The following is a 16,822-nucleotide window of genomic DNA, read 5'->3' as shown; positions in this document are numbered from 1 at the left end:
CAGTTTTTGTAATTATGACATGCTGTTAAGTGTATTTTGTCTAATACTGCCCAATGCCATACCATAAACAACCCAGGCAGCTTGGGTACCTCTCACCCTATGCAGTAGATTGCACAGTGATGTTTTCATAAACAAGAAAAATAAACTAGTAATTATGAATGCTTTGCACTACAGAAATGAAGACCAGTCTCTGCCCCTCTTTCCCAGCTGATTGCCCTGTTTTTTTTTTCTTGAATGAGACAAGACCAAAGCTTTCTGCTGGGGGGCACCTGTACCACGGAGCCTGGCCTCACAGAGCAGCCCTGCATGGGGAAGTAATCCCCCATCCCAGAGAGTTTCCTGGAAGAAACTACCTTCCTGAAGAGCTGTTTAATTATTTAGCCCTGCGAAAGCAAAGCCACCCCAGTGAGAAAGAGCGAGGTAACCCCTAACAGGGGGCAAGTTACAGAGCAACCACACAGCCTTGACATTTTCTGATGATGGCCTCAGACCGTTTGCACAGCCCCCATCAACACCTGCAGGATCACACAGGCCCTAGAGCTAATTAGAGAGCAGAAACAAGCATGACACTGCACCATTAAAGAGCAGAAAGAAACCTCAGAGCCACAGCCAGAGGATAAGCAGGAAAAGCAAGTCTCCAGAACATCTTTAAGCCCCTAAGTACTTTAAAGCTCTTGTAAGGCAGTAAGTACCCACCACGATGATTGCTTAGTGGTCTCCCCACGTCCTTTGTGCCAAGGAAGGGCTGCACAGCACGCCATAGCCACCACCAAAGTGATGGAGCCAAGCCAGAAGCTGGGAAGGATCACCAAAGGCAGATGTCAGAGGCAAAATGCCCGGTTCAGGACCCCAGGAATGCGGCCAGCAGCATCTCCTAGCTCTCCCAAGCTTTTCTCTGTCTTAGAAAATACATCCATGCTCCTCAATCCCACTGGAAGAGAAATACTACCCCTCTCCCCTCCAGCCCAGGGGAAACCCCTGCTCCCAGTGAGCAGCTTTATAGCTGCTCAGTGCCAGCCGTGACAGAGCATGCCCTGTGCTCATCAGCTCGTTAGCAGCACTGGCTATGGGCCACTGATTACACCAAAGACCCTTCCTTTTCTGCTCCTTACTGCAAAAGGCAGAACACGTGGAATTATTGAGCAACTCTGCGGCCAATTTCTTATTGCTCTTTCCTCAGAGCATGGGAAAAAGCCTCATCCTAAGGAGCTTTCATAAAAAGAGAAAGAAAATGTCAGCTAAGCCGAATGCAATTGCCAAGCTGGGGGCAGCAAGTGAAATGCCTCCTAAAATGACCCAGCTGATCATACTTACAGCTTGTCTAGTGGCCTTCAGGAGACACAGATGAAGACCTCAGGGTTATCAAATGAACAAGGGGTTCAAATGCAACTTGCAAGCCTCTTCAGCAAGGCAGGGCCTTGAAATGTTCTCTGCTACCACAAGAAGCAGTGATATGCTGTGCAAAATTGATCGCTACAGCTCAACTATGAATCAGCTGCAGTATTTGAACTGGACTCCCCAAACAAAGAGGAGGTAGATCCTGGCCAGTGTAATTGAATCCAAAGGTGGAAACGTGAAAAGCTTCCCCAAGTCCCAAATGGCCTTCCTGGAAGGGAGGCAGACAGGAAGAAGAAATTTCCAGGGGCAACAAATTCATGCACCATGTGGATGTTCAGGAGCTGCTACTGGGTGATGTCTGGCTGCTGATTTAGGGGATCTCTTCACTTTTATTTCAATTCCTCTGAGCAAAGAAGAAAGGAAGTAGAGAGAAAAGTGATACTGACAGTAACAAATGAAAGTCTGTGTGTGAAAGAACAGTTTCGGGACCGGGGAGGTGGCCCTACGGAGCTCCAATTTATTAGCACAAAAAGCATGGCAGGTTTCGTTTCCACTCTTTATGAAGCAAGATGAGTAAGGGCCCAAGTAGCTAGAGCATGTCTCCAGGCTCGCACTGAGTCACTGCTCTCTAACACAGAACAGAGAAGGTTCTCAACTGTGGATTACCCTGAGACATCACTGAAGACTTGGAGATTTCCCTTTTGCCAGAGCCCAAACACAAAGAGCAGGCAGAACTGCTGCAGAGCACAAAAGCTTTGGGGGAAAAGGACTGCCTCCCTCCCTGCTTGGTGCAGGCTGCCCTGCAAATAACAGATGCCAGCTCCTTCCCCCATCTCTGCCGCTGGTCCCTTCCCAGAGCCCCCAAGAAAGTGGGAAGAGGAGAGTGTGAGGAGCCCCTAGGACCTTCATGAAACAGTGATGCCAAAAGCAAACTAGAATTGACTGAAGGGCTTAGGAGGCCTTCTCAGATCCATTATCTCCTGCGAAGGCTTTACTCTCATCTCATCTGGGACTAGGAGATTTCAGTTTGGATTCCAGAAGATAAATCAAGGACTGATTAGTCCTTGTACGTGGGTGCGAGCACAGCAGGTGTCTGCTAACTGTGAGATGTGGGAGCAGGGACGGAACGTGGCGTCTCCTTCCAGACTTCTCTCCCACCTAGGCCATGCTCCAACTTCAGTCCTGCAGTTCAGCTTAATTGGAGAGCACCTGGCTGTCGAGACAGCAGCAAATTTGTAGCTCCCAGAACATCCAGCCCTGGGTGCAATTCTGCTTTCATTTGCACTAGCACAAACCAGAAGCAATTCTTTTGTGCTCGATGGAATTGCACTAATGCGAAGCTGGACACAGGGGAACCTTTGGACTTTACATGCACCGTGTTATTTCTGAGGAGGTATTGTTTTCTTGTAGGAAGACAACTGCTGCTGCGATATTCGACTGTTAAACCAGAGCCTGCATTCCCAAAGAACGCTTCCTTAAATTTGATGTACTACATCCATCCGCGTTAAGTTCTGAAGGTGCCTTTTCTACTATTTTTCAAACAGTAACACACCCAGATGGAAAAAATGTAGCAAATGTATATGCTGGACAATAAATGAGATGTATGCTACACACGAAATACTTTAAATGTCTGTGTCACTGTTAATGCCTTTCAAAATATTACTGAACCAATCCTTTCTCGTGATGTTTACAATGTATGGCATGACATGGGATGCTGTGACTGTCATGAACACTTGCCAATGTTGTAATGTTTTAAGTACAGTCTACATTGAGTAATATACTTTAAATATATGGGTACAGTAAATTTTAGTCAAATAGATAACATCTGGGCACAGACCATATGAGCCTGTAAAAAGTGTACAGAAACAGACAGAAAAGGCTGGTGCCAAACCTCAGCCTGAGTTGCAGAGTTTGAGTGGATTTGATGCGTCAGCTAACCAGATTTTATGAGGAAACCCCAACCCATCCCATCAAATGGAGAGATGTAACAAATCATTAGCAAGCTTCATAGTCAGAGAAATGCCTTTGCTAAGAATCAAATTCCACCAAATGGATAAAGGCTGCTTTTATTGCCTGAGCGTGGAGAGTCTGTTTGCTGTTAATGGCAGCACAGATGTGTACTCCATTAAATACCCCACAGAGCTGCCTCAGACCCAACTTCCTCTTACAACCCATCAGCCCAAGGAGCAGCATCTCCCAGATGATCTACTGTGGTAGAAAACCATATTGCTCATGCCTACCTTTATGCCGGCATCCCCTTTTTCACCCTGCCCAGCAAAGAACAAAGAGAGAGGAAACAGAGAGGGACAGTGAACATAAGGAGAAATCGAGTGAGCAGAACAATCTTAACAGCAAGGGCCAAAGAGAAAATTGCTGAAGGAGGGAGTGCGTGATAAAAGCAAGTCCAGGTGTCCGGATAAACCACGCTGCCAGTCTAAACGCGGGCTGTAACCCATCCCTCATGGGAATGCAAGGTGGCTTACCTTGCTGGAGCGGATGCTGGAGGTAGCCCATACTAATCCTTCCTGCATATTTTGGGTGTAGACTAGTCAATCATTAAACTGCTTTGGGGACCAGAGTATCATCATTCTCCCAGCCTTAACGCAAAAGCCTCTAAAAGGCAGGTCAGTTTTATTCTTGTACGGGGACCTGTGCAGGGCTAATCCTGGTCCTGGTTCAGGACAGCAGTGAATTGCTCTGGCCAATTGTCCAGGCCCTGCACACAGGAACAAGTCTTTCTGTGTACACGCCTTACACCAGGCAGAGAATCTGCCACCAGCCCCGACCCTGTGTTTTCCTTTAGCATCTCTGGGCTTGCGTGGCACTTATCTGCCCCTGGCAGACAGCCTCACTGACTGCACCCAGCAGTTACCTTGGGGCCCGAAGCTCCAGGGAGGCCATGTGCACCAGGCAGGCCTGACGTGCCTGCCTCCCCCTGGGGAAGAGAAGAGATGAAACAGAGAAAGAAGCAAACACAGTGAGCAAGCAAGAAAGGGAGCGTGTAGGATGGGGCAGCAAAGGTGTGAGGGGTCCTGCACACAGGTGCCCAGCAGATGCCAGCCTACCCTCCAGGTGTCACTAGGAGAGAAGCACCTCTCTGCATCAGGAAGGATGCTCAGGGTGCAAAAAGTATGGATTTAAGGGAATGGTCCCACAATCCTCTATCCTAGCAGAGCTAACACCTTTGCGCAGATCTTTGCCCCATTTTCCCTTTCCTCGACCCACTCACCAGGGAGGATTATCTCCCTTCCTTTCATCCATTCCTTCCACCTTCCCCAGAGAAAGGTCGCAACCTCGGGCTCATTCCTCCAGCCAGAGCACGGGCTCTTAGCTCAGTAAGTAAATTAGCCAGACAAGTTGTTTCATGTAAGAGGGGCTTGTAGCAGAGGCCCTCACTGCGAGGTCGTTGCATGGACCCCTCGCCGCCCGCCCAGCGCCCTCAGGACAGGATGGGCTCTTAATGGAAAAACCGACAGTTCAGTGGAAGAGGAGGCAATAAATTGCATCTGTCTGCAGGAGTGGGCTGTGGTCCGTGGGGGCTATAATTTCCACTTCCTGACATAACAAAAACTTCTCAGTTTATACAGAACTAATTAAAAAGCTCTAAGGTCTTGCCATTTTGTTCACAGAGCACCCATAAAGCAGTGCAGAGAGAACACGGGACACAGGACTCCTGTCTGCTGGGAGCATTCACCTTCCCCGTCTCCTGATGACATCTTTTAGCAGTGTCCCTTCATTCCCTTTCCCTCCTTTGATCTTCCTCTGTGCCTTTCCCCCGTCTCTCTTTCTGTCTCCATTACACCCTCCAGACTTGACTCAACCCTGCTGTTAATTAGCAGATGCTAATTTAATTTAACCAGGGAAAGGATCAGCTTTTTCCTGCTTTACTGCAGGGAGCTATACATAGCCGGGATTTGGCCCTTCCAGGTAGCACAAGAGCTAGATCTCAGTCTGGAAGTGGCTGTAGAGAAGCACACAGATGGGGAGAAAGCTGTACCATTGCTAACGGAGGGTTAAAGACATCTCTGGGTCCAGTCCCTCCTTACGCAGGTGACAGTATGGGACCTGGGGGCCTGTCACAGCCCCTGGTCCAGCAGGAGCAAAGCTGAGCAGAGAGCTCCAGAGGAGCCCACAAGGCATCGGTGCGGCTGAATTCATTTAGCAGTATTGGAACTGCCCCTCTTACCTTTCTGCCAGGGTATCCCTGAATCCCAGGGTCTCCCTGCAAAAGGGAAAAGACAAAACAAAGTGATGCTTGCCCTGAGAAGGACAGATCCCTGCCCCTTCCCCTGAGGAGATGCTGGCATGAAAGGCCACTACATGAGGAAAATTCACTTTTTTGCTCAGAGTGACCCCACCAAGTCCCTGAGCCTCCAGCCTCAGGGGTCCCTGTTTCCTGCAGTGACTGAAACCAGCAGGAAAGATACAAAAAACACTGGCAGCTGGGGAACTCATGCCAGCTCCGTGCCCCAGCTCTGTGCTTCCTATCTCCTCACCCTGACTAAATATCTCAAACAAAAACAAATGGGGGTGGGCAGTTGCAGCTGAAAAACAACAACAACCACTCCCCCATTCGCACTTTGGCAAGTGAATAAATGGGAAACTGTGGTGGTGTTAACAATAGCATTGCAAAATCGGTTCCTGAAGCACTGGTAAATGCTTTGAGAGTGGAAGAAGCCAATAAAGCTGTGTGTGGCAAAGAATTTTGCAAGAGGGGCTGATGAGGCGTGCCTTGCTCTGCTGAGATGCAACTCAGACACTTTGCCAGGGTAAAACCCATGAGTCAGCATGAAAGCTGGGCCCCAAAGGCAATACAGAGCTGGGGCAGAAATCTTTCTCAAATATTTGATGTAACCTCCTTTCCCCCTCCTCCAGCCTTCAAAATGTACGCTTCTCCCCATGCCAGCAGAGTCTACCTCTCAGTTTGTCACCTTGCTCCTCAAAGTGAGGCCAAATGTCTCACCTTTGGTCCAGGAGGCCCAGGCAAGCCCTGTAGGTAAAATCAAAACAGACACTGGAGTTGGCAAATGTAGACAACATTATACAGACTTTGGGGTGATGGGGGATGCTGACTGATTTGGCTTGAAATACACCTTTACAGAGATGACTTGCTTCGGTGAGCTATCCTGACCTATTCTTCATGTAGGTAAATACTATTTTAACCCATACTCCCAAATATTTCATGCCCATGCTGCTCCATTCCCCCAGGCCTGATTTCACAGAATCCAAAGACCAAAAGCTGCTTTGCCTCGTGCACTGTGCTCCAGAATCCTTCCTGTTTCTCTGGCTTTGCTTGGGAGACTCCTTCCCAGCCCACTGTGCAGCTCTGGAGTAAATCAGGCGTTGGCAGCTTTCTCTGACTAGCTAAATAGAGAGAATATATTAACAAACAAACCACTTGTGTTTTTAAATGAGAAATAACCAAACAATTTACCTGATATGAACCATGAAGCACACCGGATATGCGTGTATGTAAATATAAATAAACAAAATATCCATACAGGAGCTGCCTTCCTGATGTGAGCAGACAGGAGGAGAAAACTATCCCAGATATGCTTTGATACCTATATCACCCTTGATTTTGCCTGCTTATGGCAATCCAAATGTTTAGTCACCATATCCTTGGCTCCTCAGAGCTCAAAGCAAGCGCAGGACACCCGACACTCCATCATGTGGAGAGAGGCACTTTTGCCTCAAGGGACAAGACTTGCTTGTCCTTCTGGAAGGCCTTGAAAAGGCCTGCGGATGGAAGCTCCTTTCACAGGGGCCAGCATGTTACACTTCTCCCCAGAGCACACAGGAGGGGAGCTGGTTTTTGGTACCCACCTTTCCATCTCTGCCAGGCTTCCCCGGTTCTCCCACTCGGCCCTGTTGCAAAAGAGAGGCACGTTAGCACGGTTTTCTGCTCTGTCCCCTGACATTTAGCAATATACTGTATTTTAAAAGGTGCTTTAGTTTTCGCCCTCCTTGGCTGCTCGCTGCCAGCCTGAGAACAGGACAGGAGCAGGACTTCAAAGGGACGGCAGGGATTTTATCAGTCAGGTTTCTGCTGCAAGGGGGATAATTACACCCTGCGTGTTACTTTTGTCTGCAGAGGAGGAGGAAATGGGGCTGGTGTCACCCCCTCACACGTGTGTGTCCAGATAGCGACAGCACAGGGTGCCCACCTGCCCCCCCGCTCTCCCTCCTTCCTGGGAACTTCTTCCTCCCCACACACCCACATCCCCGGCAATTCCCCCATCCATGGCTTCAGCAGAGGCCAGAGGAAATTGCCTGCACTCTAGAGAATGAGGAAGCTGAAAGGCTTTTTCTTAATAGGACTTACAGGTGGCCCAATTGGCCCGGGCTGTCCTGGGGTTCCCTCAGGTCCAGCCGGTCCAGAGGGCCCTGGCGGGCCAGGGGGCCCCGGGGGACCTTGGATTCCCGCTTGTCCTTGTTCGCCCTGAGGTTTGTTAAAACAAGGGGTTATCGTCAGGCAGAGCAAACCCATCACCCCAACACCCCGCCACCCAAGGCAGGTCAGCCCGGCCGAAGCAGAAGAGGCAGAAGCAGGTCCCAGGTTAGTGCAGGAGAGGTTTCCAAGAGGCAGAGCCCTCCTGAGGACATCTCCCCACAGTTTGCAAAGCCAGCCGAGGCCACCTTCTCAGAGCTGGCTTCAAAAGGGATCTATGGATGACCAAGCAGTCCAAACAGATCTTTTCTTTTTCTTCGCAAGTCAGTGAAGTACGATTTACATTGTCAGACACCGACATCTCTTGGGCTTCTCAGGAGGCTTTCCAAAGCACTTGGCAGTCATGTGAAGCAAAGCCTCCCGTGGCCACACTGGCACTTCCCGGCAAAGCCGCAGCGTCCTACCTCAGCCTGTTTTCCCCTGCGCTCTATTTGTTGGACAACACTCCCTCTGTTTTTCCAAGGACCGAGAGTAGAAATGCCACAAAGCTGAACGAAAATAACACGATCATCATGGCATTTCTGGAGCTCACCCAAAGCAGGCCTACGTACGCCAGGCAGAGCCAGTTTTTGTAGGATTTAACAAGGCAGTGCGTGCAGAGCCACCTGCCATTTTAAGCTCCCTGAACGAGGCCGTCCCAGCTGGTTCCTCCCCAGGCCCCTCGGTAGCCCTCCGGCGGCTGCGGCTCATGCCTCAGCAATGTCATCTGGCCCCAAGGACCAGGACTCGGGACCAAGCGGCGCTGCAGAGACAGTGGGTTGGAAGCACCCCACTTGAATACCAGACTGCTGATCTGTAAGTGATGGATCCAGCAAACTCCTCTGGCCCCGCGGCGCCCACGTGAAGCTGCTGCCTCACGGGCTCCCCTCCTCGTGGCCATATCGTGACATCCCACTGCCGGCGACCCAACTTAAATCTGATAAACTCTTTTTCCACGGGAAGCTAGGAATCAAACATGGTGGTTTCCCAGTTGTAAACCGTTGGGTGTCTGCCGCATTTCTCCTCCCTGCGCTGCTGCCAGGTAAAACCGAGCCCACTGTCACGCAGCGTATGCAGAGGACAATACACAAAATCTGTCCCCTGGACGCGTTCCTAACAAGGGTGATGTTTATCCTGGCTGCCTATGGTGAAAACACAGAGATACAGGGACATCTGCTTTGTTTAGAATGATAAATGAAAGAAAGAAGCTGCAAATTTCAGCCCGACCGCCGTGAGCTCTGTTTAGAGGAAAAATTTTCCAAGGCGTGGGCCAGGCTGACGGGAGGCTGGGGAACTGGGAACGGGGGACGGCTCCCTGGCAGGGGATGTGGAGATGGATGGGGAGAGCAGGAGCCCTGCCCCAGCGTGGCAAGCGGCCGGAGGGAGCTCACCCAAAGTCCCCCTCGTGTTGCCTTTGCTCCACGCGTCAGGCACAGCGAGTGCCCATCCATGCAGATCCCTCAGCATGCAAAACGTTACTGCCACATCGCTACGGTCTTATTAATGCATTCAGCATGAAAAGACCCCCACAGATCTAACTGGACCGTAAGTGGATACTGTAAGCTGGAGATCGGGTGTCGCGCTCATCAGATGTCATTCTGTATTTTTAGCTGTTGACTAGAGCTAATTTTTCAGCTCTTTTAAACACCATTTGGTCACCCTCATTGTGCCTCTGCGACGCAACGCTTGTTGAGCCTCCCAGCACAGGTCTTGTTGATGTGCTCAGAGGCAGCGGCAGGATTTTCCTCTCTCAAACACTTGTGCAAGTATTTACTCTGCAGCCTCACATTTTTTTCTTAGTGTTCAAACGCCGGGCTCCTGGAATTGCTTGGTGCTGGCAGATCTGTAGGCGTGGATTACACTTCCTCACACTCAGGGAATGAATGTGGCAGCAGCAAAACAGATCACGGCAAAATGCTCCAGTGAAGTTGGCCTCTGGGAGCGGAGGGAATTTGCAGCCCTGGCTGACGACAGGACACAGGGCATCTATTCAAGTTTCCCACTTCATCCTGGATAGGAACTTCAGCTTTCAAAGCCTTCCCAAGAGGTCAGCCCTTGGCCTGGCTCTTTGGATTGTCATTTTGAAGGGCAACCAGCGCAAGCCACGGGGCTTTACGCAGTGTGAACGCTGGGCTGATAGAAACGGGCCCAAGGGATAAGATCAGGATTTTACACAGCGCTGGGCAAGGGGCAGGCACCTCATGGTACTGCAGACTGCAGCTCCCTGCTAGCATCTGACTGTCTAGACATGCAGCGGGGTGACAAAACCCAGCCGCTTCGTAGAGGGTGCCCAGCACACTTCAGTGGGGTAATTACAGCGGTTGTCTGCACAGGAAAGTTAATCCCGACGGATGGAACGAGGGAGCTTAAAGTGGGCTCATTAAAAAGCCACATGAACTCTGACTATGGACACTCTTATTCACCATTCATATGTCCGTAATTCATTTTATGAATTCATTCCCAAAATAAACTAAACTAAACATGAGTTATGGCCCTGGAAACCAAAATAAATGTGTTTACACAAAGATTTAATGCAATTTAATGAAACCATTATAAGAGCTTATTTAAACACATTCTCCCAAGTGTCTTAGACCAGACTAGCCCTCAGAAGAAGCGTTTGCCTATTCATTCATCTCAGTTAAATTTCACAGACATTAGCTACATTTCAGCAAGAGGCTTCCAACCTCTTCTGGAGATTGAATATGCAGGAACTGACTCTTTAAGGTAGGAGACTGCTTGTCGACAGTTCTGAGAGCAGTTTCATGGCCCATTTCTTTTAGTTTAAAGAACTGGCTTCACTGCATTTCTTTTTAGCCATATTATCACATCAAAGATTCCTCCACTTCAAAGCAAGTCCCTCAGCTCTGCCTGAGCCTTTTGGAAGCCCCTCCATAGGGGAAGACAGGACAGGTAGCAAGCTGATTAATTGCAAGCATCGGAGTAGGCTTAGAACAGGCAACGAGGAGGAGAAGTCTACCTGGAAAGTGCGTCTCTTTATGACCGAGGTGGAGCCAGCCGCACTGAATTGAGGAGAGGCAACAGCTGAAGATCAAACCAGAAGGTCGCAGGGCAAAGGAGGCCGTTAGGGCACCGAGAGTCAGAGAGCAGCCAGGGGAGAGAACAGAGAAGACGGGAACAGAGAGATTGCCATCAAAGGTTGACCACCGCGCGGGGCAGGGGTACCTGCTAGCAGACCTCCGAGCTCCTCCACGCCATGCGGTGCTCACACGGGGATGGGCTGCTCACTGGCCCGAGCCAGGCCAGCCCTCCCACTGCACACAGCTTTCACTGCTTGGAGATAAAATTTACCCAGGGGATTTCTGACTCCACTGCTCTCCACAGGCAGCATTTGTTGAAAGAAACGCCCCCCCAGGCTTTGCTAAGCTCTCCACTGACAGGAGGGTTTCCCTTTATCTCTCATCATCAGATTTGGGGCAACTATCAAAAGGCTAATTTTCTCCAAGTTTCCCAAGTGTGATTTCCTATTTCTTTCCCCCTTCCCTTTCAAGAGACTGCCTGTATCTGTGGGCCCCACCCTTCCCTGGGGTATGGAAGGGAGTGAAGAGAGCTAGCTGGGGTCAGCAGCAGGTGTCGGGGCACCAGCATGGTGCATTCCGCCATGTGGACACCACCAAGGGAGAAGATGAGACCTTGGTGAGCCCCAAGCAGGGCATTGCCTTGGGAGCCAGCGCTTTGCTTTTCCTTGTTTAAACAGTAACATCAGCCTCCACTGCTTATAGCCAGGAATGCTGCCCTAGTGCACAAAGCTGACCCGGACACGCAGAAATCAAATGCACTAAAGCTCGGGAGCATTTGTTCATCCTTGTGCTGTATCCAGTTTCCACTTGCATACATGCTGCTGTCAGCCTGGCACCCACCGTGCCGGCTCCAGGCCCAGGAATGCTCCTCTGCCCTGATCTGCTTTCCTGTTCCTATCAGTTTTCCATTGAGGCTGATCTTGATCTTACACAGGGAGAAGAGAAAGAGGCTTTCTGTGCTCAGGCACAAAAGCATGTCCCTGCTGTGCAGCCTTTCCCCAAGTGAGCTGTGCACTCGGACCTCGGAGGTGTGCCCGCAGGTCTCCCATGGCAGCAGGTGCCTGAGCAGCGCACCCTGGTCCCTGCAAACGCCGCTCCTCGCACCCGCAGTGAAGGCCAGGACCCAGTCCCGTTGCAAAGGGAAGCAGTCCCTAATATTGCAGCACCGCTGCCCCGTGCTCAGGCGGCTGTGTTTGAATATGCTGATCCTGACAGCCTCCAGCTATGGCAATAAAAGCAGTGCTGGAAAATCAGCTGGGCTGATCTATCTGGAGGAAGTCCTGCTCTTTTTAGAAGACAGTGCAGGAGGCCCCTTAGCTCAGGAGAGCATTTGGGGCTGAGCTGACCTTCTCAGGGGGGATGTTGCTGTAAATCAGCACAAAAGATGTGCCTGTATGAGTGACCCAGAGCCATCTAAGCTGGCTTTGTCTGTCTCCTCAAGTGCTGAAGTGTATCTGAAATATTACGCAGCTCACAGGGAAGCAGAGGGAGGATGTTGGAAAAGATAAGGAAGAAAGTGGAGGGAAGCAGTAAGAGCTTTCCCCAAACCAGAGGAGAGACAATGTCCAGCGATGGATTCAGGTGCACGTAGGATTATTTAGAGAAGGAACCTGAAGCCTCCTGCAGGCAGCTCCTGCCCTGCCCCTCTGCGTCCCAGTGGCGAGAGACGTTCAGCAAGCAGCGTGCAATACTGGGTGCACATCCTTGTGCCTTTGCATCGGAACTGGGTCCCGCCAAACTGTCACCCACAAACCTTCAGCGTAAAGGATCTGGTTAGAGCGCAGGGCTGCGAGGGTGGTGCTTAGGTATTCCTAGGGGACAGTGAAGACGTGACAAAGGGGGTCAGTGAGACACACGGTGTTTTGGAGAGCAGACGGAGCACGGCTGCTCCCCCTCTTCCCGGCGCTGGGCTCCCTTCCCCAGGGCAGCACTCTGGGGACAGCCAGCCCACACCGAAGGTACAGCCCCACGCCTGGGATCATCCCTCGCAGAGCCGCAGGACATACAGACTCGTACAGAAGAAAAAAATAGGAAACTGCAGCATGAGCCAAGGCATACATCCTAACCTACATTTCCTTCCTAAGAAAACAAAGGCCAAACAAAACTGAAACAACATCTCTCGCTTTTCAGGATGTTGCTTTTCCCTTCCTTGCCCAGAACATCTGACAAAGGTCCTTGTCAATGAGTAAAGCAAGAACAAATTTCAGTTCAGTCCAAACGTATGGCACTTTTACCTGCAAGCCTCATCCTCCTTTTCATTCTGGGAGGAGGAAAGGGAACTGCACCTCTGCTGGCTGCTTGCACCCTGAGCCTGTGAGCAGGACCCTTTGGGACAGCCCACCATGAGCTGACCTGATGGCAGTCACTCTTCCCACGAGCACATCTTGGAATGCCTTGGAATGACCCATGGGCTTTTTACAATGCTGAGCGTTGCTCCCTCGGTGAGTCCAGAGCTAACCCCCTGAGAGCCAAGGAGGCTTTGCTGGGACGTGAGGTTTTACTCCAGCCTTTTCCCTGCTGTCCCCACCCTGTGGCATGTCACCCTAGGGTGCCTTCACCCCAGGAGCAAGCGCAGGTTACCCCCGGTGATTGCAGTTTGCATCTCCGTTTTCCCAGTGTTGCTGCAGGCCCATCCCCACTTTTCACCTTGAGCTCTGAGGACAGACAGGAGCTAGGGGCTGTAACAAGAATCCAGGACATTGCTGGGGTGAACATTGTTGTTCGCTTCTTTTTAACATAACAATCTAGTGAGCCGGCTCGCCTGAAGAAACCACAGCTGACCTGCTATTATTGTACCCGGCTGGCACATGACCACAGCCCCCATCTCCCTCAGTGCCAGCCGAGATCTCGCCCCTGCCTCTGCATCGCAGAGCATCCAGGGCCCTGCTCTCCCAGGGACAGGGAACAGAGCCCAGCTAATTGTCCATAGGCTCGTCAAAAATAAACAGAAAGCCCTTAAGCCTGTTCTCCCTGTACACCCAGACTGCAAATTCCAGCCGCTTCATATGATGTCGTTCCAAATGCATTTCCAGTGGATTTTCAGCGCTCGGGTTGTTTTTAGAGCTGGTTAAATTTTGCCCCTGTAATCCTCTCAAACCCCATGATGTACTCTCTCCTCTCTTGGCTGTGGTACATGCTGACCAGGCCAGGACAGAGAGGCAAGTGGGGCAATATCCTGGCTTTCATTAAACGGCTGCTGGCATCGGTTCTCCCCTCTGTGTCTCTTCTCCACCCTGGGGACCAGCTCATGGAGGACCAGTCAGAGTGCCGTGGCCACCCCTGGTCATCTTCAGGCAGGGAGCACAACCCTTCCCCTTGTCTCTATGCAGGGTTGGGGACAGCAGGAGGAAGAACAAAAGAGGGAAGGCATACAGTTTCCTGGGATCTGCAACCCCTGTATTGCTCCTGGCCATACAACATGTGGGAGAGGGATGGAGCTGGAGCACCTCTGTTCCTCCAGAAACCCCAGGTTTCACTGGGTTTTGGGGTTAAGGACACAGACCTTGTCTCCACCATGTATTTGTGTCTAAACCCGCTGGGGCACAGGGGCTCTCCAGGAAGAAGCAATGACAGCATTTAGCCAGGGGTCAGCCCTGGTGGGCAGGAACAGACCAACATCCCTCCTGGAAAACCTTATCTGCAGTTTTTCTGTGAAACACATCAATTCAGCCGAGTGCTGCTGCCTGGATGACGCACCTTGTTAATGAAGAGATCTATATTTCCAACAAGAAGCCATTCAAACGAAGGGGGATTAACATGCAGGAAGGCAACAGGACAGATAACAACACTAATGACTTACCCTGTGGGGGTACTCCGCACACTGACCCTGTGAAAGAAGGGGATTAAAAGGAAAGGGTTTAAAACATGAACAGAGAGGACCAAAATAGATGCAGGGTCAGACCCACAAGGTGTAAATCACTGTGGCCGTACTGAACTTAGTGAGGCCATGCCAATTTACACCTGATAAGCAGCCTGCCTTCCACCCCCTGCCCCTAGAGCCCTCTGTTTCTCCTGTAGCTCTCGGCCAAAGTCTTTAGTTTTCATTTTTAATTTACTTTTAATTTTCAACACATCTCACATTAAAATTACCTTTCTCCTTTTTGTCCTGGGGGTCCCTATAAAAGAAAAGTGATTTAAAAAACGCTCTCAGTAAAGAGTTCCGTGCATGCGAGGGGAAAGGGATTGGAGAGGTACAACTGCGAGATGGGGTACTTACTGGTTGTCCCCTGGGACCTGAAGCACCCTTTAAAGAACACATTATGATGAACGTGAGGGGAATTCCCATTTACAGTGACAAGACAATAAAATCTCAGCATAAGGAGTAGGTGGAACCTCAGATTTTAAACACATTTGTGGAGAAAAGTTCCCAAGAGAGCTCTGGGCCCTTTGCGAAAGGAGGAGTGAAAATACACACACTGTTCTGGCTGTACCGCAGGGGGGAATTATTAGGAGAAGGGGAAAATCATCAGGAAAACACATCCTCATTGTTCCCGGGCCCTCAGCCGACACACTGGGATGGAACCAGCAGCAGCCAGGACTGAAGCCTGGTTGCGCAAGTGAGGGATGTCAGCTCACCCCCTCCGCCACCGAGCAGGGAAGGGGATCTTCAACATGTGCTCGCCAGAGGCTACACTGACACCCGGGCTCCCAAAAACAGAACTCACAGAAGAGCGCATGCAGAAGTTCAGTGAGTGAAGGTGACTACAGAGCTGCTAGCTTAGCATGTTGGTGTCTGGGGATGTCATCATCAGAGATGTCAAGAGGAACAAGACCACATTTGGGTTTCCATCAAGCGCGGCCCGAGTTTATCATTCTCGAATGAAAGAATTTCAGTACAGCGCGCAAATGAAACTGAGCTTCAAGAGGGGAAGAAAGATATTTAATATGAAAAATATGCTTGTTTTTGGTTAGATAAGTTGGAAAGTCACCAGATGGGTTTTCAGAAAACTTTCCATCAACTTTTACTTCTGCTATGAGGCCAACCACGAAAAATGTCAGCTCCCAGAGTATATTTAAAGAACATAATTGCTAACTGCAAGGAAAACATATCCCATGTGTAACTAGAAAGTTGCTGTTGTGACATGATGCATCGATAGCCATAATGTAAAAATGAACGACATGCACCCCAGCATGCTGCAACGACGTTACAGAATTAGTAGGGCACTGGCTGAAGCTAGGACCTCTAGCCTTCCTACAAGCTCATTTCCAGCTGAGTATGTCCTTTCAAAACTAACCATCAGCACAAACAGATAGCTTTTTTATTTATTTTTTTTTTACCATCTCCCCCCTTCTGTCCAGGATGACCTGCAAAAGAAAGACAACATGCCTCAGCTTCAGTCATCGTAACCTCTAGAAGGTGTTGACTTTACCTGCTTTACCCCTTGCCTTGGGAGGTACTTTTGTCGAGGGAATTGCAACGCCAAGCACATGCAGCTTCGCTCACTCACCTAAACAAGACACTACTCCCCCTACACAAAACACTCGGAACAAAGTGCTTTCGCTTGCATTGCAGAGCAGTCAGGCTGATGCTCTTGCAAAGTGCTATTTTTATAGATTTGCCTAGAAAGAAAGCAGCCACATTCTCTCTCCCTAATCTCTTGACTCCTGTATCTCCCCCAAGGCATCTATGGTATCCCCCTGCCTGCCAACCTTCTAATTTTCTTTTAATCCATGCGTGTGCATGATATTGCAAAATTAGCCTCTCTAAAGCATGCTTTATAGCAGGCAGGTAGACAGGACAGTGGGCCATAGCAGGAGGGAGGGCACAAAGCCCTGAGAGAAGCTGTTTGCTTACCGGTTTGCCGTCTAAGCCAATAGGGCCCTGAAATCAAAAAAAAAAGGGAGAAATGAGGAGAAATGCTGTTGCTGGGGGTGTCTGTCTACCCGTCCCAGCAAGCACTATGTGCTGCAAGACTGCACAGCTGGCTACCACTCCAGCATCCTCACTGCTCCTGCTGGGACCTGCTCACTGTCAGCCCATTGCAGCAGCAAAGCTGGACACAAGAGGAGGCAGGAG

General features: G+C 50.3%; 1 protein-coding gene across 11 annotated transcripts in view; it reads right to left on the bottom strand.

Moving 5' to 3' along the window:
• The window catches only part of COL13A1 (collagen type XIII alpha 1 chain), a 103,108-nt gene that overhangs the window by 31,390 nt on the left and 54,896 nt on the right, over window positions 1-16,822 (bottom strand). For 7 of the 11 annotated variants that reach the window (XM_040564545.1, XM_040564554.1, XM_040564546.1 and 4 more), the window contains 12 exons: window positions 16,601-16,627; window positions 16,084-16,111; window positions 15,023-15,049; window positions 14,897-14,921; window positions 14,606-14,634; window positions 10,746-10,810; window positions 7,664-7,780; window positions 7,165-7,206; window positions 6,302-6,328; window positions 5,525-5,560; window positions 4,211-4,273; window positions 3,579-3,605 (listed from right to left, as the gene is read on the bottom strand). In XM_040564545.1, the coding sequence (XP_040420479.1) occupies window positions 3,579-3,605; window positions 4,211-4,273; window positions 5,525-5,560; window positions 6,302-6,328; window positions 7,165-7,206; window positions 7,664-7,780; window positions 10,746-10,810; window positions 14,606-14,634; window positions 14,897-14,921; window positions 15,023-15,049; window positions 16,084-16,111; window positions 16,601-16,627 (513 nt within the window). The remainder of the gene's footprint in view (window positions 1-3,578; window positions 3,606-4,210; window positions 4,274-5,524; window positions 5,561-6,301; window positions 6,329-7,164; window positions 7,207-7,663; window positions 7,781-10,745; window positions 10,811-14,605; window positions 14,635-14,896; window positions 14,922-15,022; window positions 15,050-16,083; window positions 16,112-16,600; window positions 16,628-16,822) is intronic. The other 4 variants (XM_040564550.1, XM_040564553.1, XM_040564552.1 and 1 more) reach the window with 1 other exon arrangement.

This window comes from Cygnus olor, chromosome 7 (genome assembly GCF_009769625.2).
Source record: "Cygnus olor isolate bCygOlo1 chromosome 7, bCygOlo1.pri.v2, whole genome shotgun sequence".
Taxonomy (NCBI): Eukaryota; Metazoa; Chordata; class Aves; order Anseriformes; family Anatidae; genus Cygnus; species Cygnus olor.
The sequence above is the reverse complement of the archived record's forward strand: the minus strand, read 5'-3'. Positions and strand labels throughout refer to the sequence as shown.